Raw genomic sequence first — 19,847 nt, 5'->3', positions numbered from 1 at the left:
AGATGGAATAAATCACAAAATGGGTTTTTGTTCAAGAATGAGATCTTATTAGAACTGTCCATATCCGGTTCATCCTTCGGAACCATATCACATCCCCGATCTGATGAAATAGGATGAATTGAGACGGTATTTTGTAAATACGTAATTATCTTGAATATATCAACCATTTCTTTCTTTTCCGATCGCCTGGAAGGGACAAAAGAAAAAACATCTTGTTGTTTCTTCAACAATTTCTGATCTCTAGTGAACCTCTCAGTAGCATTCGAAACCAGATGAAGTTCTGACCATCTGTCGGAGAAAAAAGAACGAATTGATCTTGTAGGATTCCCAAGAAATTCTTCGATTTTTTCCGGAAACAGATGATTATTCATCTGCTTTTCACGTTCCGTGAATAGCCGGGACATTGAGGAATCCAGAAGGGTATTTCGGGATCGATCTGATTCATCTCTGTTCGTTCCGTTGAAGAGAGGAAGGATCCCAAAGAATCAATTTTCTTTAGTTGCTGAATCTCTGTTTGATTGATCAATGTGTGATATTCCGAATCCTCATTCCTAATGAATCGAAATGATCTTGGATTGATCAGAAATCCTTTCAATTGGCTAGAATCCGTTACTTGAACGAAATAGATCTGTGGAATCATATTGAATATTTGACGATACATTCGTACCTTGCTAAAAAACCGATCTTGTTTACCAACCACTATTGTCTAACCAAATCAAATTCTCCTCGATACGTTCCTCAAAAAATCCGATTCGTGCTGATTCTCCCCCAACAACGAAGAGATCTTGGTGGAATTGCCACATATGAATGAGCACAATTTGCAAGAAATATCCCACTTGTTCTCGAGAAGAGATGGAACATGCTCAATACTATTGATGGAAAGTTGCCTCAGCTCCTTGTTGTTTGAGGAAACCCTCCACTTCAATTGGTCTTTTTTCACGAAAAGCAGACATGAGATACAAATCAAGTGTTTCGCTAAGATTTCGAATAGCTGTCCCGATTCAAATGATTATGTTTCGCTTCTTCCTCGGAGAAACACGATCAAACATTCCCAACCATGGTCCTTGCGGATCGGATCATCCATATAGGATACAAAAGAAACTCCAGATATTTGATATCTTTCTCTTTGAATGAGATCTCAATTCCAGCTACTGTTCATTAGATATCTTACAACTAGAATCCCTCTTTTTCCGATCCAGTTCCTCCACCACGCGAACCCCAGTTAGATTCAGGCATGATACACTTTTTAGTTATTGGGAGGACCCAAGTACTCTCTTTCGGATCCATGAAACAACTCTCAGAGATCTTTTCCCTTTTGGAAGATACAGGAGCGAAACAATCAACCTATTGATATTGGGAGACCAAAAAGATTCTTCCAATGTATCATTTCTGGGTCCAATGGAATTCATAGGTATAGGAAGAAGCCCCATCAAATAGAGATTTTTTCTTTCGACCATATTTCGATTGTTAATACGATATATAAGGACCGCTACTACAAGCAGTACTACACCTTTGATCGTGAAAGTGAAATATCGATTGCTTGTTGAACCCTGTGAATCACGTGAAAGCAGGACACTCCAAGTTTGGGGGCCAAGGAGTTTCACAAAACGTTCTTGGTGGAAAAAATGTGAGTGAAAGACACCACTGAATCGAATTTGGTCCATGAATCTAAGAAATAGCGAGAATTCTTGATCTCTCTCAATATCTCTCTCAATTCCAAAATACAGGATTTGAATTGATGCCGTTTCATTGATTTCTCCTAAACGAAAGATTATATTTCAATTGAAATCCACTTACACAAAGACAGCCCCCGTTGATGACGAGTCTCCGCGAAGCATCCATGGCTGAATGGTTAAAGCGCCCAACTCATAATTGGCAAATTCGTAGGTTCAATTCCTGCTGGATGCACGCGAATTGGAACGTTCAATAATAGAATTGGCTCCGTATCAACGGAATCTCATCATCCATAGATAACTAATTGGTATATTCATACTATAAGAATAAGATAGAAACGGTAGAAACGGTAAGAATTCTAATTCTTATAGATACTGGAACTCATAGGGAAGAAAATGGATTTATGGATGGAATCAAATATGCAGTATTTACAGAAAAAAGTATTCGGTTATTGGGGAACAATCAATATACTTCTAATGTCGAATCAGGATCAACTAGGACAGAAATAAAGCATTGGATCGAACTCTTCTTTGGTGTCAAGGTAGTAGCTATGAATAGCCATCGACTCCCGGGAAAGGGTAGAAGAATGGGACCTATTATGCGACATACAATGCATTACAGACGTATGATCATTACGCTTCAACCGGGTTATTCTATTCCACCTCTTATAGAGAAAAGAACTTAAATAAAAAAAATAAATACTTAATAACATGGCCATACATTTATACAAAACTTCTACCCTAGCACACGCAAAGGAGCCGTAGACAGTCAAGCGAAATCCAATCCACGAACAAATTTGATCTATGGACAGCATCGTTGTGGTAAAGGTCGTAATGCCAGAGGAATCATTACCGCAAGGCATAGAGGGGGAGGTCATAAGCGTCTATACCGTAAAATCGATTTTCGACGGAATGCAAAAGACATATCTGGTAGAATCGTAACCATAGAATACGACCCTAATCGAAATGCATACATTTGTCTCATACACTATGGGATGGTGAGAAGAGATATATTTTACATCCCAGAGGGGCTATAATTGGAGATACCATTGTTTCTGGTACAGAAGTTCCTATATCAATGGGAAATGCCCTACCTTTGAGTGCGGTTTGAACTATTGATTTACGTAATTGGAAGTAACCAATTAGGTTTACGACAAAACCTAGAAATCGATCACTGATCCAATTTGAGTACCTCTACGGGATAGACCTCAACAGAAAACTGAAGAGTAACGGCAGCAGGTGATTGAGTTCAGTGGTTCCTCATATAAAATTATTGACTCTAGAGATATGGTAATATGGAGAAGACAAAATTGTTTGAAGCACGGATAGAACCGGAAGCGCCCCTTGTTTCAAAGAGAGGAGGATGGGTTATTCACATTTCATTTGATGGTCAGAGGCGAATTGAAAGCTAAGCAGTGGTAATTCTAAAGATCCCCGGGGGAAAAATAGAGATGTCTCCTACGTTACCCGTAATATGTGGAATGGAAGTATCGACGTAATTTCATAGAGTCATTCGGTCTGAGTGCTACATGAAGAACATAAGCCAGATGACGGAATGGGGAGACCTAGGATGTAGAAGATCGTAGCATGAGTGATTCGGCAGATTTGGATTCCTATATATCCACTCATGTGGTACTTCATCATACGATTCATATAAGATCCATCTGTCTAGATATCATCATCTACATCCAGAAAGCCGTATGCTTTGGAAGAAGCTTGTACAGTTTGGGAAGGGGTTTTGATTGATCAAAAGAAGAATCTACTTCAACCGATATGCCCTTAGGCACGGCCATACATAACATAGAAATAACACTTGGAAAGGGTGGACAATTAGCTAGAGCAGCAGGTGCTGTAGCGAAACTGATTGCAAAAGAGGGTAAATCGGCCACATTAAGATTACCATCTGGAGAGGTTCGTTTGATATCCAAAAACTGCTCAGCAACAGTCGGACAAGTGGGTAATGTCGGGGCGAACCAGAAAAGTTTGGGTAGAGCCGGATCTAAATGTTGGCTAGGTAAGCGTCCTGTAGTAAGAGGAGTAGTTATGAACCCTGTAGACCATCCCCATGGAGGTGGTGAAGGGAGGGCCCCGATTGGTAGAAAAAAACCCACAACTCCTTGGGGTTATCCCGCGCTTGGAAGAAGGAGTAGGAAAAGGAATAAATATAGTGATATTTTTATTCTTCGTCGCCGTAAATAGAAAGAGAAAGAAAAAATAATGAATGATGTAAAATTAAATCAAATTGGTTTTTTCGTCTTCACAAAATGAAAAAATGAAAAGAAGGGGAGTAATCACTTGTGGCCCGTTCATCTAAAAAAAATCCTTTTGTGGCTAATCACTTATTAAGTAAAATTGAGAAGCTCAACAAGGCAGAGGAAAGAAGTATAATAGTAACTTGGTCCCGAGCATCGACCATTATATTTGCAATGGTCGGTCATACAATTGCTGTTCATAACGGAAAGGAGCATTTACCTATTTATATAACGGAGCGTATGGTGGGTCACAAATTGGGAGAATTCGCGCCTACTCTGACTTTCCGGGGACACGCGAGAAACGATAATAGATCTCGGCGATAATGATAATATTAATATAGTTAATGTATTAATGTAATCAAAAGTTAAATAAGTGCTCTCATGATTTATTCTTATTTTTATTGGTGTGTGTGAGGTAAAACCCTATGACTATGATAAAGAAGACCTCGGGTACAGAAATACGAGCTTTAGCTCGACATATAGGTATGTCTGCTCAAAAAGCACGAAGGGTAATTGATCAAATTCGCGGTTGCTCCTATGAGCAAACACTTATGATACTGGAACTCATGCCTTATCGAGCATGTTACCCCATTTTCAAATTAGTTTATTCCGCAGCAGCAAATGCTAGTCACAATAGGGGTTTGAAAGAAGCTGATTTATTTATTAGTAAAGCCGAAGTCAACGAAGGTGTTATCGTCAAAAGGTTAAAACCGCGAGCTCGGGGACGTAGTTACCCAATAAAAAGACCCACCTGTCATATAACTATTGTATTGAGCGAAAGACCTAACTTCAATTTAAAAAATATTTGATTTTCAAAACATGACTTTTAGTTTAGAAAGAGAATATTGGTAGGTAGATATGGGACAGAAAATAAATCCACTTGGTTTCAGACTTGGTACAACCCAAAGTCATCGTTCCTTTTGGTTCGCACAACCAAAAATTATTCCAAAGGTCTCCAGGAAGATGAAAAAATACGGGATTGTATCAAGAATTATGTACAAAAACATATGAGAATATCCTCAGGTTTTGAAGGAATTGCACGTATAGATATTAAAAAAAGAATCGATTTGATCCAAGTCATAATTCATATTGGATTCGCCAATATGTTAATAGAGGGTCGAGCCCGAGGAATCGAAGAATTACAGACTAATGTACAAAAAAGCTTTCATTCTGTGAACCGAAGACTCAACATTGCTATCGCAAGAGTTGCAAGACCTTACGGGCAACCTAATATTCTTGCAGAATATATCGCTCTGCAATTAAAGAATAGAGTTTCCTTTAGAAAGGCAATGAAAAAAGCTATTGAATTAGCTGAACAAGCGGATGCAAAGGGAATTCAGGTACAAATTGCAGGACGTCTCAATGGAAACGAAATTGCCCGCGTTGAATGGATTAGAGAAGGTAGGGTTCCCCTACAGACCATTCGAGTGAAAATTGATTATTGTTCCTATCCAGTTCGAACTATCTATGGAGTATTAGGGATAAAAATTTGGATATTTTTGGATGAAGAGTAATGGCTCCTTTTCTTGCGATTCTATTCATGGATACTTATCCATGGACAGGGCAAAAAACTCAATTTAGTTTAGGTCTTTTTCCGTTTAGTCAAAACGGATCAATTATATATGTTTGAATAACAATTCGATTTACCACTTTGATATGATAGAATTGCTATGCTTAGTGTGTGACTCGTTGGGACTAAAAGAAAGAATTGGACCCTACCTAATATAAATATAAATTAATAACCAGCTCATTGCTTCGTATTCTCAAGATCCAAGGAATCGGTCATTATATGAGATAATAATCATATATTTGTAGCAACTGAAATCCTTTTTCAATAAAGTAAAAATGAATCTTGATTGATTGTGTAAGTTGTGAAACCAAAATAGAGGGATGCGGATGAATGGAAGGATGAGAGAAAGAGAGAAGGGGAAAAGAAATGATATATTATTCCAATATGTATGGTCTATGAATCATCTTAGAAAGGGCAATGTGATAAGGCATCATATACTATAATATAATTCAATTCATCTATAATTGAGATAGATTTCAAAAAATAAAGAGCATTGAGTCGATAGAGACTGAGGAGATTGACTCAGGGACAGATTAAATTAGAAGCTCCATTGCAGAATTCAGACCTCGACATTAATGGAGGAGAAGCTATGGGAACGACGGAACCTGTGACTGCGGAGGATTCGATTGAAAACGAATCCTAATGATTCACTGGACGGGATGGCGGAACGCGCCGGGAACGAACTGATTTCTTCGAAGAGGTTATGGAGCGACCCTACGAATAAAGCAGATAAATATAAAAGAGTAAATATTCGCCCGCGAAATTTCATCCATTAAATAATCCTAATATTATTTATTGTTTATTTATCGTTTCATTCGCGAGGAGCTGGATGAGAAGAAACTCTCATGTCCGGTTCTGTAGTAGAGATGGAATTGAGACACTACCATCAACTATAACCCAAAAGAACCAGGTTTCGTAAACAACATAGAGGAAGAATGAAAGGAGTATCTTATCGGGGCAATCGTATTTGTTTCGGTAAATATGCGCTTCAGGCACTTGAACCCGCTTGGATCACATCTAGACAAATAGAAGCAGGGCGCCGCGCAATGACACGATATGCCCGTCGTGGCGGAAAAATATGGGTACGTATATTCCCCGACAAACCCGTTACACTAAGACCCGCGGAAACACGTATGGGTTCGGGGAAGGGATCTCCTGAATATTGGGTATCCGTCGTTAAACCGGATCGAATACTTTATGAAATGGGCGGAGTATCAGAAACCGTAGCCAGAGCCGCTATGGAAATAGCGGCGCGCAAAATGCCTATACGAACAAAATTCGTTATTGCGGAATAGGGATATCGGACCAAAGGGATATTTATGAATGATGAAAAATATAATCTATAATCGCTGGTTTACTTATTTCTGGACAGAAAATTTTCTTTTCCCCCTCGCCTCTTGCATTGAAAGAACTCAAATAAAAGAAAGATGATTCAACCTCAGACCTTTTTGAATGTAGCGGACAACAGCGGAGCTCGAAAATTGATGTGTATTCGAATCATAGGAGCTAGTAATTACCGATATGCTCATATCGGTGACGTTATTGTTGCTGTAATCAAAGAAGCAGTGCCAAATATGCCCCTGGAAAGATCAGAAGTAATCAGAGCTGTAATTGTACGTACATGTAAAGAACTCAAGCGCGACAACGGTATGATAATCCGGTATGATGACAATGCAGCAGTTGTCATTGATCAAGAAGGAAATCCAAAAGGCACCCGAGTTTTTGGTTCGATTGCTCGTGAATTGAGACAGTTAAATTTCACTAAGATAGTCTCATTAGCTCCCGAAGTATTATAAATAATGAACGCTAGTAGACGAGACAATGGGTAGTAGGGTCTTTGAAATGGATAAATTAGTAGATTATGTCTCAGGCATATACCTTTAATGAAAAATAAAAAAGAAACATGTTGATTATATCAAAGCAAAAAAAAATGATAGTTCGTCATGGGTAGAGACACTATTGCCGATATAATAACTTATATAAGAAATGCTGACATGGATAAAAAAGGAACAGTTCGAATACCATCCACTAATATTACCGAAAACATTGTGAAAATACTTCTACGAGAGGGTTTTATCGAAAATGTTAGGAAGCACCGGGAAAACAACAAGGATTTCTTGGTTTTAACCCTACGACATAGAAGAAATAGGAAAAGAGCACATAGAAATATTTTAAAGCGTATCAGCAGACCAGGTCTGCGAATCTATTCCAACTCTCAACGAATTCCTAGGATTTCAGGCGGGATAGGGGTTGTAATTCTTTCTACTTCTAGGGGTATAATGACAGATCGAGAAGCTCGACTAGAAAGAATTGGAGGAGAAATTTTGTTTTATATATGGTGAGGTGATCCATCTGGTATACGAATTTGATACGTAACTTCCTATTTATGAAAAGAGAGTAGAGGTGGGTTGTCTAATGTCACTCCTCCTACATTAGTTAATACTTCAAGGAGGTTACCTGGAATGAAAGAACAAAAATTGATCCATGAAGGTTTAATTACTGAATCACTTCCCAATGGCATGTTCTGGGTTCGCTTAGATAACGAAGACCTGGTTCTAGGTTATGTTTCAGGGCGGATACGACGTAGTTTTATACGAATACTACCAGGAGATAGAGTAAAATAGAAGTCAGCCGTTATGATTCAACAAGGGGACGTATAATTTATAGACTTCGCAATAAAGATTCAAACGATTAGGTATTTAAATTTTCATGGGGATAAATTTTAAGGCTCAAACACTAACTTAAGGTGAATTAAAGAAAAGAGACTTATTTTCTTTCAAAGAGTAGATTCGGAATTAAGGAACAACAAATATGAAAATAAGAGCTTCTGTTCGTAAGATTTGTGAAAAATGTCGACTGATCCGTAGGCGAGGACGAATTATAGTAATTTGTTCTAATCCGAAACATAAACAGAGACAGGGATAATATTTATAAAAAAAAAGAACTTCACTTTCTAAGAGACCTAATGTACAAATAAATAAAGAATTTGTTTTCACATGAAATGGATATATCCGTATATCTCTGACTCATATTTATGAGATGGCAAATAGAATATGACAAAACCTATACCAAGAATTGGTTCACGTAGAAATAGCCGTATTAGTTCACGTAAGAGTGGGTGTAGAACACCAATAGGAGTTATTCATGTTCAAGCGAGTTTCAACAATACTATTGTTACTGTTACAGACCCACAAGGTCGGGTCGTTTCTTGGTCTTCTGCGGGTACCTGTGGATTCAAGGGCACAAGAAGGGGTACCCCATTTGCTGCTCAAACCGCAGCAGGAAATGCTATTCGTGCGGTAGTAGACCAGGGTATGCAACGAGCAGAAGTCATGATAAAGGGTCCCGGTCTCGGGAGAGATGCAGCATTACGAGCGATTCGTAGAAGTGGTATACTATTAAATTTTGTACGTGACGTAACCCCTATGCCGCATAATGGATGTAGACCGCCAAAAAAAGGCGCGTTTAGAAATAAAAATGGAAAAGATTCCAATCCAAGAGAAATAAATAATTAAATGATCTCATCAAATAATATTATATTAGTATGGTTCGGGAGGAAGTACCAGTATCCACTCGGACGCTACAGTGGAAGTGTGTTGAATCAAGAGCAGACAGCAAACGCCTTTATTATGGTCGTTTCGTTTTATCCCCACTTATGAAGGGTCAAGCCGATACAATCGGTATCGCGATGCGAAGGGCTTTACTTGGAGAACTAGAAGGAACATGTATTACGCGCGCAAAATCTGATAAGGTACCACATGAATATTCTACGATAGTAGGTATTGAAGAATCAGTCCATGAAATTTTAATGAATTTGAAAAAATTGTATTTAGAAGTGATCTGTACGGAACTCTCGACGCATCTATCTATGTCAGGGGCCCTAGACACGTAACTGCTCAAGATATCATCTCACCACCTTCTGTAGAAATAGTTGATACTACACAGCATATAGCTGTCCTAACGGAACCGGTTGATTTGTGCATTGAATTAAAATTGAGAGGGGTCGTGGATATTGTACGAGAACCCCAAATAACTATCAAGACGGAAGCTATCCTATAGATGCTGTATCCATGCCTGTTCGAAATGCGAATCATAGTATTCATTCTTATGGGAATGGGAATGAGAAACAAGAGATACTTTTTCTTGAAATATGGACGAATGGAAGTTTAACTCCTAAGGAAGCGCTTTATGAAGCTTCTCGTAATTTGATCGATTTATTTATTCCTTTTTTACATGCGGAGGAACAGGACATAAATAGAAATATGGAGGACAATCAAAAAAGGGCTAGTGTGCCCTTTTTTACCTTTGATGATGGATTGGATAATATGAAAAGAGAAATCATATTGAAACGTATTTTTATTGATCAATTAGAATTGCCTCCTAGGACTTATAACTGTCTCAAAAGGTCTAATATACATACATTGCTGGACCTTTTGAGTAAAAGTCAAGAAGATCTTATGAGAATTGAGCATTTTCGCGTAGAAGACGTAAAACAAATATTCGACATTCTACAGAAGGGTTTCACAATCGACTTGCTTAAAAATTCAACTCAGTTTGAATCCCGTTGAAATTTTTTTTTCATTTCGAATGAAAGCACGAAATGAAAAAATTATAAATGAAAGACTATTTATTAACTAGAAATAATGAAATAAAATTTCTATTATTTTCTTATCTTTATCTTATTTCTTATTTTTTATAACTAAACTAACTATAAAATTATACTATAATTATTCTTCCTATATATTACAAATTATTATTCAATTCGAATTGAATAATAATTTGTAATATATAATCAATATACACACTAAAATATACACACTAACGAAAAAAGAAGAAACAAAACAAAGTCTGTTTTGAATCTTCAGCATAGTCTGTATTCGTGGATTCTTCAGAATAGATCTATAATCAAATGAAAGAGATGTATCTAGGAGGATAAACTTTGAAGTATGCCTAACTAGATACATACGTAATATCCCGCCTTACCTTAGTATTTCAAGATCTATTTTAATTTGAAAAAGACCTAAAGTTAGAGACTTATCAATAGGTAATGTTGCTCCAATACCTAACCAAAGGGCTACTGCCGTACCAATCAAAAAGACTGTTGTAGCTACTGGGCGACGGAATGGATTTTGGAATTTATTAACATTTTCCAAAAAGGGTACTGTCAATAATCCCGCTGGTACCGAAACCATTAAAAGAACACCCAATAACTTATTGGGTACTGTACGGAGTATTTGAAATACGGGAAAGAAGTACCATTCGGGTAATATTTCCAAAGGAGTTGCAAATGGATCTGCCGGTTCACCAATCATTGATGGCTCTAGAACGCTAGACCTACGTTACATGCAATAGTACCTAGAATTACTACGGAAAAATATATAAAAGATCATTAGGCCATGCCGGTTCCCCATAATAATTATGTCCCATCCCTTAGCCAATTTTGCTCTTAATACAGGATCATTCAAGTCGGGTTTCTTTGTTATTGGGATAGGTGAATTCTTATGGATCCATCCCCGAAAGAACCGGACATGATGATTTTTCATCATCCAGCTCGAGCAATAATCAAAGGAATGAAATGGATTCATATAAAATCCATATGCCATCCAGGAAACTATGTTCGTACAAATAAATGCTCAATACCCAAGTAGGCTTACATCGATCATGATCAAATGCTTTTTGGATTGTCTCATACCTTGTAATTGATGCACAATATTGTTTTTTAGAGTCTTCTTACGTACAAAGGATTTACTTGTTACTAATAAAGTCTAGCCTCGATTCTTCCTTAGATCCCGTGTTTCACTCCGATAGTATCATAGATCGGGGTCGATGCAGGGGAAATGAATGCATTCCCTACTATAAGTTAAATAAATGGAAGTGGAATAGATAGAACATAATCTGGATCATGCCACATCACTTATTCTACTAGATCTTACGAAGCCTATTCATGCATGACATGATTCGGGTCTGATCATAGAAAAGATTCTCCTCAAAGGAACCAGCCTATCCTCTTGCTCCGCAGGGGGGCGGCGGTTGGAACAGAGACACATTTGTTTATGAATTCCAATGTGGCAGATAATATATCTGCATGGACCAATCAATAGTTCAAGTCACACACTCCCATAATCCATCCTCTCCTCCGAGAATCCACTTCAACTGTTCGTATCAAATAAAAAATACTTCGTGGTTGAAGGGAAATATCCAAATAACATGTCTTATTCTTTTCAATAATCCATATTTATAGCAATGAAATACAAATACTATTTTTTTGTTCCTACCCAAACAATATATTATATGATCTATTACAAATACCTATGCTCTGTCTTCTCTATAAAGGACCTGAAATACCTTGCTTACGTATCATTGAAAAGTGCATTAACATAAATACGGCGGTAAGAAGAGGTAATACAAAAGTGTGTAAACTATAAAAGCGGGTCAAAGTGGATTGACCCACGCTAGCACTTCCGCGTAATAACTCTACCAAGGGCGATCCCACTATAGGGATAGCCTCAGGTACACCAGTTACAATTTTGACTGCCCAATACCCAATTTGGTCCCAAGGTAAAGAATAACCAGTTACCCCAAAGGATGCAGTCAACACAGCCAGAACTACACCCGTAACCCAAGTCAATTCACGTGGTTTCTTAAAACCACCTGTGAGATAAACACGAAATACGTGCAGGATCATCATTAGAACCATCATACTTGCTGACCATCGATGAACTGATCGGATTAACCAACCGAAGTTGGCTTCAGTCATTATGTATTGAACAGAGGCAAAAGCTTCTGTGACGGTCGGGCGATAGTAAAAAGTCATAGCAAAACCCGTAGCTACTTGTACTAAAAAGCAAGTAAGTGTGATCCCTCCTAGACAATGAAATATATTGACATGAGGAGGAACATATTTACTAGTTATATCATCTGCAATCGCTTGAATCTCGAGACGCTCCTCGAACCAATCATATACTTTATTGAGATAGGTGAACCGAAGGCGAAGGGACTCCCCTCTAAGAACCGTATATGAGAATTTCGTCTCGTACGGCTCAAGCGAAAACACCCCAATACTGGTTCTGGTTGCAACGTGCAATAGAAAAGAAAGATTTGAAACCTTTTAGAGACTTCACTTGATTCAATCTTTCCAGATAAAATGAGGGAACCAAAACTCTAAATCTCTTCTTTGTGATGATAGCGCCAAAATATCAAGTTGGCTCATCCTATGTTGATTGTTACAGGCCTTTTGAATGTTCTCTTACCCTATTTTATTTTTGTTTATACGTAATACATACGAATTTACTATTGATAGGAATTATCTTGTTGAGACCCTATGAATCAATTGAAACCTCAGATTCCTACTAGAACCACGATGATTCAACAAAGAACAAAACAGAACCAAAGAGTTCTCTGAGTAGGAACCCTTTCGTTTGATCATCACTTCACTTATTCAATGAACAGATATAATAACTAAGAATCCATAGAAATATTTGTCCTGTCCCTCGCTCAGCTCAAACTAAGCATGATTCTGAAGGAAAAAGGTGGTTCGATTTCTGAAACGCCTCATTGAAAAGTTAATTGAAAAAAATAATAGTAGTTGGAGGCCGGTCACGAGGTATGAATAGTAGGTATGAATCATAGTTTAAATAGTTCTTAATCTATTCCATATAGTCCGTGCTCCAGATACTAGACTGACTATCTGACGGGCTAGAACCATCTCTCTCGATGAGATGACAGACTTATTCTCTGTACTATCAATAGGTATAACAAGTCACACACTCATATTCCGGAAATACCGAAACAAAAGAATTCCGCGGTCGAACTACCAAACAGAATGAGATGACCTAGAAATCCGAATCCTAAGTGATTCTTTTTTTTATTGAAAGTTAGGACTTATCCGTTCTTCTGGACCTAACTTAATGAAATACCATCCAGTAAAACGGAAGAATTATAAATCTCCAAAATAATAGATAGGAATACTGCAAATAGAGCCATTGCGACACCCATAAGGGGTGTAGTTCCCCATCCAGGGGCTACTTTACCATATTCCGAATTCAATGGTTTTAATAAATCGCCTACAATAGTCCGTCTTGGCCCAGATCTGGAACTACCCTCAATGGTTTGTGTAGCCATAAATCCTATTCCGTGCATTGTTTGAGATCTGTTGACTTTGTATACGATTCCGTTGTAAATAAACTATCTTATCGTAGATCCATCGTGGTCTTGAAATCACTTAATAATGGAAACTGCAACTCTAGTCGCCATCTTCATATCTGGTTTACTTGTAAGCTTTACGGGGTATGCCTTATATACCGCCTTTGGGCAACCCTCTCAACAACTAAGAGATCCATTTGAGGAACACGGGGACTAGTTGAAATGATGACCCTCCTCATCGGAGGGTCATCATTTCAATTGAGATAATGAAAAATCATTTCATCTTTTTATTTGGAACCTTAGGCGGTTCTCGAAAAAGATAGCAAAAAATATTATCCCCAGAGTCGAGACCAACAGGAATGTATAAACCAATGCTTCCATAGATTCGATCGTGTTTTACAATTATAGCTTCCATACCTGTTCATTTGGGATCATTTCCCAGACAAGTAAAGGTCAAGAGTAATAGGTGATGATTCGAATTAATATTTCTCCAGTACCCTATATGAAACATAGGCTAGACATATGAAAGAAATGTTGTATCAGACTACTTGTCTCCTTGTAGTTGGATCCCCAGTTTTTGGAAGGTTCCAAATTCCACTTGAGCATCTAAATCTGGGTCGATACCAGCAAAAACATCTCTGAACAAGGTTCTAGCACCATGCCAAATGTGGCCGAAAAAGAAAAGCAAAGCAAACGAAGCATGTCCAAAAGTGAACCAACCCCTTGGACTACTACGAAAAACACCATCGGATTTCAAAGTAGCGCGATCCAATTCAAAAATTTCACCCAATTGGGCACGTCTAGCATATTTTTTCACAGTAGCAGGATCATTATAACTGACTCCATCGAGTTCACCACCATAGAACTCAACAGTTACACCCACTTGTTCGACACTATACTTGGATTCTGCCCTTCTAAAAGGAACATCGGCTCTCACAATTCCGTCTCCATCTACCAAAACTACCGGAAATGTTTCAAAGAAGGTAGGCATACGACGTACAAAAAGTTCATGCCCCTCTTTATCTCTAAAGACAGGGTGTCCTAACCACCCAACAGCTATTCCATCCCCGTTGTCCATTGAGCCGGCTCTGAACAATCCTCCTTTCGCCGGATTATTACCGATATAATCATAAAAAGCTAGTTTATCGGGAATTTTAGACCAAGATTCCGATAAACTCAGATTTTCAGCTAGCCCGGCGTTAACTCTTCGATATATTTCTTGCTGGAAATATCCCTGATCCCACTGATAACGAGTAGGACCAAATAATTCGATCGGAGTAGTCGCTGAACCATACCACATAGTTCCAGCAACAACGAAAGCTGCAAAAACACAGCAGCGATACTACTGGAAAGCACAGTTTCAATATTGCCCATACGTAATGCTTTGTATAGACGTTGGGGCGGGCGAACACTAAGATGGAATAGACCCGCTAATATTCCCAAGGTGCCCGCTGCAATATGATGAGAAGCTATCCCCCCGGAACAAAAGGATCAAAACCCTCCGCGCCCCATGAAGGACTTACAGGTTGCACTTTTCCGGTTAGCCCATAAGGATCAGACACCCATATTCCAGGGCCATACAAACCTGTTACATGAAATGCACCAAACCCAAAGCAAGCCACCCCAGATAAAAATAAATGAATTCCAAAGATCTTGGGCAAATCCAAAGAGGGTTTTCCCGTACGTTCATCACAGAATATTTCTAGATCCCAATACACCCAATGCCAGATAGCTGCCAAGAAGCACAAGCCAGAAAACACAATGTGTGCCCCGGCAACACCTTCGTAACTCCAAATACCCGGATTGGTTACAGTTCCTCCTGTAATACTCCAACCGCCCATGAATTGGTTATTCCTAAACGAGTCATGAAGGGTATAACGAACATACCTTGTCGCCACATTGGATCAAGAACGGGATCAGAGGGATCAAAACAGCTAATTCGTATAGAGCCATAGAACCGGCCCAACCAGAAACTAGAGCTGTATGCATTATATGGACAGAAAGCAAGCGACCAGGATCATTCAATACGACAGTATGAACACGATACCAAGGCAAACCCATGGAAATACCCTTCATCAAAGAAAATAGACACTATGTAACTTTGTCACATTGGAAAAGACTATGCTATGGACCTCATTCAGTGATTATCTCGGTGCAAGGGTTCACATTTATTACGTGCCGCAGGTGATAGTAATAATGGAACAATTCCGTTCTGTTCGCAGGAACAAAGAGAAGCAGATTTATTTTATACCCGATAAGTACCAATACGCAATGGGGGGATTGGTCCCATTTTTTTAAGTGAATCCATTAGATACTTGTTCATCATTCGAAGGATCCGCTCCGTCCCTAAGAATTTTCTTTTTTTCATTCTGTCTTCCTACATGAGTCTTCCAATCTATGTATAAAATATGATAAACAAAAATATTATGAGGACAATAAACCCATTGTTACGTTTCCACATCAAAGTGAAGTATAGTACTTAACCCCGTTTTCTTTAATGTAATGCCCATTGGTGTTCCAAAAGTCCCTTTTCGGAGTCCTGGAGAGGAAGATGCAGTTTGGGTTGACATATAGTGCGACTTGTCGGACATATTGGGTCATATGGGATTTCCCCGTTCTCTCCCCTGATCGAGATATACTCTCTTTCGCCTAAGAAAGATTGATTGAATCATCAAATCAATTCAATAATTCGGAGCGTGAAATGTGCAAATGGATCAATTCGTTTGAAAGATAAATATTATCTTATCAATTAGAATAATCTATGGTTGACTTGGAACAATAAAATGAAGTATCCAGGCTCCGTTCAGAAAATACCAAATGGGTAATATTGATTACAACTTCTATCATCTATCAGAAATAAGACCATAGGAGTGATCTCAAACCACTAATAAATATAAATGTGATGAATACATCGAATACTTGGTTGGTGGAAGGCATAAAAAAGTCGTAAGAAAAAATAAGTGGTACTGGGGTCATTTGTCCTATATGTGCAAATGGAATTCGGGCGAATCTTTACCCGGAGTAGAGCATAAACCTAAAATAAGTGAAGAGGCCCATTCAGGAACAAGAAAATGGCATCGCGATTTGGATCTCGATGAAACAATACATCAATCAAAAGAATACATCAATAAAAGATGTTCAGTGAATTCTTTTTTGTAGGTTAGGAGGGCAAACCAAAACTAATTTTTGTGGAAAATGCAAATGAAAATAAACCCCTTCGTCAGGAAAACGCCTAAACTCAAAAAGAATAGGTCTGGAATCGACACATTGATTATTTTTTTTTCGAACTTTTTTGAACCGTATGTATCGAAAGGTGCGTGTACGGTTCTGCGGGGATACAATTTTTCCTAATCAACCGACTTCATCGAGAAAGATTACTTTTTTTAGGCCAAGGCGTTGATAGCGAGATCTCGAATCAACTTGTTGGTCTCATGGTATATCTCAGTATGGAAGATAATACCAGGGATCTCTATTTGTTTATAAATTCTCCCGGCGGATGGGTAATACCGGGAATAGCTATTTATGATGCTATGCAAATTGTTCCACCAGACGTACATACAATATGCATGGGATTAGCCGCTTCGATGGGATCTTTCATCCTGGTCGGAGGAGAATTTACCAAACGTCTAGCATTCCCTCACGCTCGGCGCCAATGAGTTTTTATTTGACTTGAAGAAAAAATAAGACTATGCCTTCGCCATATGGAATATATAAGTAATAATAGCATGGCACGTTTAGTTCGATATGAGCAAATCATTATTGCTTCTTCATAACATGATTATGTATCGAGATAGTAGTATGAAACAAAAGGTTAGTCCCGATTTGATCTTATTCCTATGTTATTTATCGGGGGTCCATTTCAGCGTCACAAACAACCCCTTTTCCTTACACAACATGAGTCTGAATATTTCTAAGCATGAAAAGAAAGGGATCATTTTCCTTATCATTTTTCTTATTTAATCAGACTCAGACCAGAAAGAAACTTTGGGATTGCTGAATCATAGAAGAGAGATGAATATATTATCTAAAGCAACGGAACCATCATAGTATTTTTTTGTTCCTACGAGGAGAAGGGTGGTAAATGGATCATCCAACGATTTGGATCTGATAGATCTATTTGTCTCTTTCTTTGATGTAAGAGAAGAGTAGATTCCATTGCGGAGCCGTATGCAATGTGCAAAAATTGCCTGTACGGTTTTCTATCTTTTTTTATTTTTATTTATTCTTTTCGCTCCATTTTGCGAGATAGAGGAATCGTTCATTATGACATATTATAATCAGGGTTATGATCCACCAACCTGCTAGTTCTTTTTATGAGGCACAAGCAGGAGAATTTATCCTGGAAGCGGAAGAACTGTTGAAACTTCGCGAAATACTAACAAGAGTTTATGTACAAAGAACGGGCAAACCTTTATGGGTTGTATCTGAAGACATGGAAAGGGATGTTTTTATGTCAGCAACAGAAGCCCAAGCTCATGGCATTGTTGATCTTGTAGCAGTCGAAAATAGCGCGGATTTTGTGTAAATCGGTAATTCTACTTCGAACCATGGTTCGAAGTAGAATCTTCAACTCAAATGAAAGTAATTCATAATCATCAGGTTAGGATCGATCTAAACCAACCGATTCTATATACGATTCAGCATGCCAACTATTAAACAACTTATTAGAAACACAAGACAGCCAATGAGAAATGTCACGAAATCTCCTGCTCTTCGAGGATGCCCTCAGCGTAGAGGAACATGTACTAGGGTGTATGTGTGACTCGTTCAGATCATGAACTGTGACCTAAACTAAACCATTTTTCCAGTATCAATGACCAGTGCCAATGAAAATGAATGGGGTAGAATGGAAGAACTACATTTTTAAAAAAGATCTAATCTATCATATACCTCTATTGTGTATGGAATTTATGGTTTCCATTGGTGCAAATCCAATCGCCTTGATTTGAATTTGGGATGAAAAGCGATTCCTCATTGGTAGCGAATGGTTATCCATTAAGCGGGGAAATAGTATTTAAAAAGCATAAAGTTATATTGGTGCTCTTACTTATGAAGAACGGACTGATCAGCTACCTAGCCAACCTTCATAATTAAATACCGTCATGTATGGATAGATCTCGTTGTGAAAAGACCTATTACTGGCTAATTCATGGGTAGAGCCAAATGGTGTGAACTGTACAAGTTACCAATAACATTGATTAAATGAGGGAAAGGGCTCCGGTGTATAGATAGGACCTCGCCGTTTAAGAAGTAACCATAGAAACGATGGAACCCACTATTTATTCATGGGGAAATGAACTGCCTGTAAGAAATAACAAATCGTGGTTGGGAAGGTTATAGTAGCAAAAGAAAGCCATCGGAATTTTTATTTTATACACCGGAAGAATCCGTTTTGCTTAGACCAAGAGAAGGAAAAAGAATGACTGAAAGAAAAGAAATGAAAATCAATTAGTTATTCATGAAAATCTTATTCATCAAAGTCCCATTTTAAACTATGACAAGAGTTAGACGTGGATATATTGCGCGGAGGCGTCGAAGGAAAATTCGTTTATTTGCATCAAGCTTTCGAGGAGCTCATTCAAGACTTACTCGAACTGCTACTCAACAGAAAATAAGGGCTTTGGTTTCCAGCCATAGGGGTAGAGGAAGGCAAAAGCGAGATTTTCGTCGTTTGTGGATCACTCGGATAAATGCAGTAACCCGCGAGAATGGGGTACCCTATAGTCGATTAATACACGATCTGCGCAAGAAGCAGCTCCTTCTTAATCGTAAAATACTTGCACAAATAGCTATATCAAATAGGAATTGCCTTTACATGATTTCCAATGATATCCTTAAATAAGGAGATTGATCGGGAGGAGTCCGACGGAATAATTGAAATGAAACAGAGTTTCCCGGAGAATGACCCCGGGAAGGTAGAGTCAAAATAGCAATGTAAAGGAAAATAAAATGTAGTAGGAATGAACGAACCCATTTCAATAAAGAAATGGGTCTTCTTCCCCCATTCTTTCTTTTTTCTTCCGACACGACAATTGAATATGAGCTCCGGATCTTACGAACAAAGTATCACATCAATTTGAGTTATGATTTGAGTTCTGACTCGATTGAAGAGTGGTCCTATTTCTATTTTTTTCTGGTTCTAGTGCCGGTAGTTCTAGAAATCGACTCGGCTCTCTCAAATTGTTTCTCATTATTAAGAAAAGGTAACAA

The 19,847-nt window shown here is 38.3% G+C and overlaps 1 protein-coding gene and 2 pseudogenes across 1 annotated transcript; 1 reads left to right on the top strand and 2 right to left on the bottom strand.

The window, feature by feature from the left end:
* Nucleotides 1-3,489: 3,489 nt before the first annotated feature.
* On the top strand, nucleotides 3,490-10,129 carry LOC126409796 (DNA-directed RNA polymerase subunit alpha-like; annotated as a pseudogene).
* An 883-nt stretch (nucleotides 10,130-11,012) lies between these two features.
* On the bottom strand, nucleotides 11,013-12,603 carry LOC126409800 (cytochrome b6; the record flags this gene model as incomplete). The annotated part of the gene is made up of 1 exon (XM_050076191.1): nucleotides 11,013-12,603. A coding segment is annotated over one exon (783 nt), but the record flags the coding sequence as incomplete, so codon positions are not given.
* An 885-nt stretch (nucleotides 12,604-13,488) lies between these two features.
* Nucleotides 13,489-15,701, bottom strand: LOC126409794 (photosystem II CP47 reaction center protein-like; annotated as a pseudogene).
* Nucleotides 15,702-19,847: the final 4,146 nt, after the last annotated feature.

The sequence above is a fragment of the Nymphaea colorata genome, chromosome 2 (genome assembly GCF_008831285.2).
Source record: "Nymphaea colorata isolate Beijing-Zhang1983 chromosome 2, ASM883128v2, whole genome shotgun sequence".
NCBI classification, from domain to species: domain Eukaryota; kingdom Viridiplantae; phylum Streptophyta; class Magnoliopsida; order Nymphaeales; family Nymphaeaceae; genus Nymphaea; species Nymphaea colorata.
This window is presented reverse-complemented; position numbering and strand designations above follow the sequence as displayed.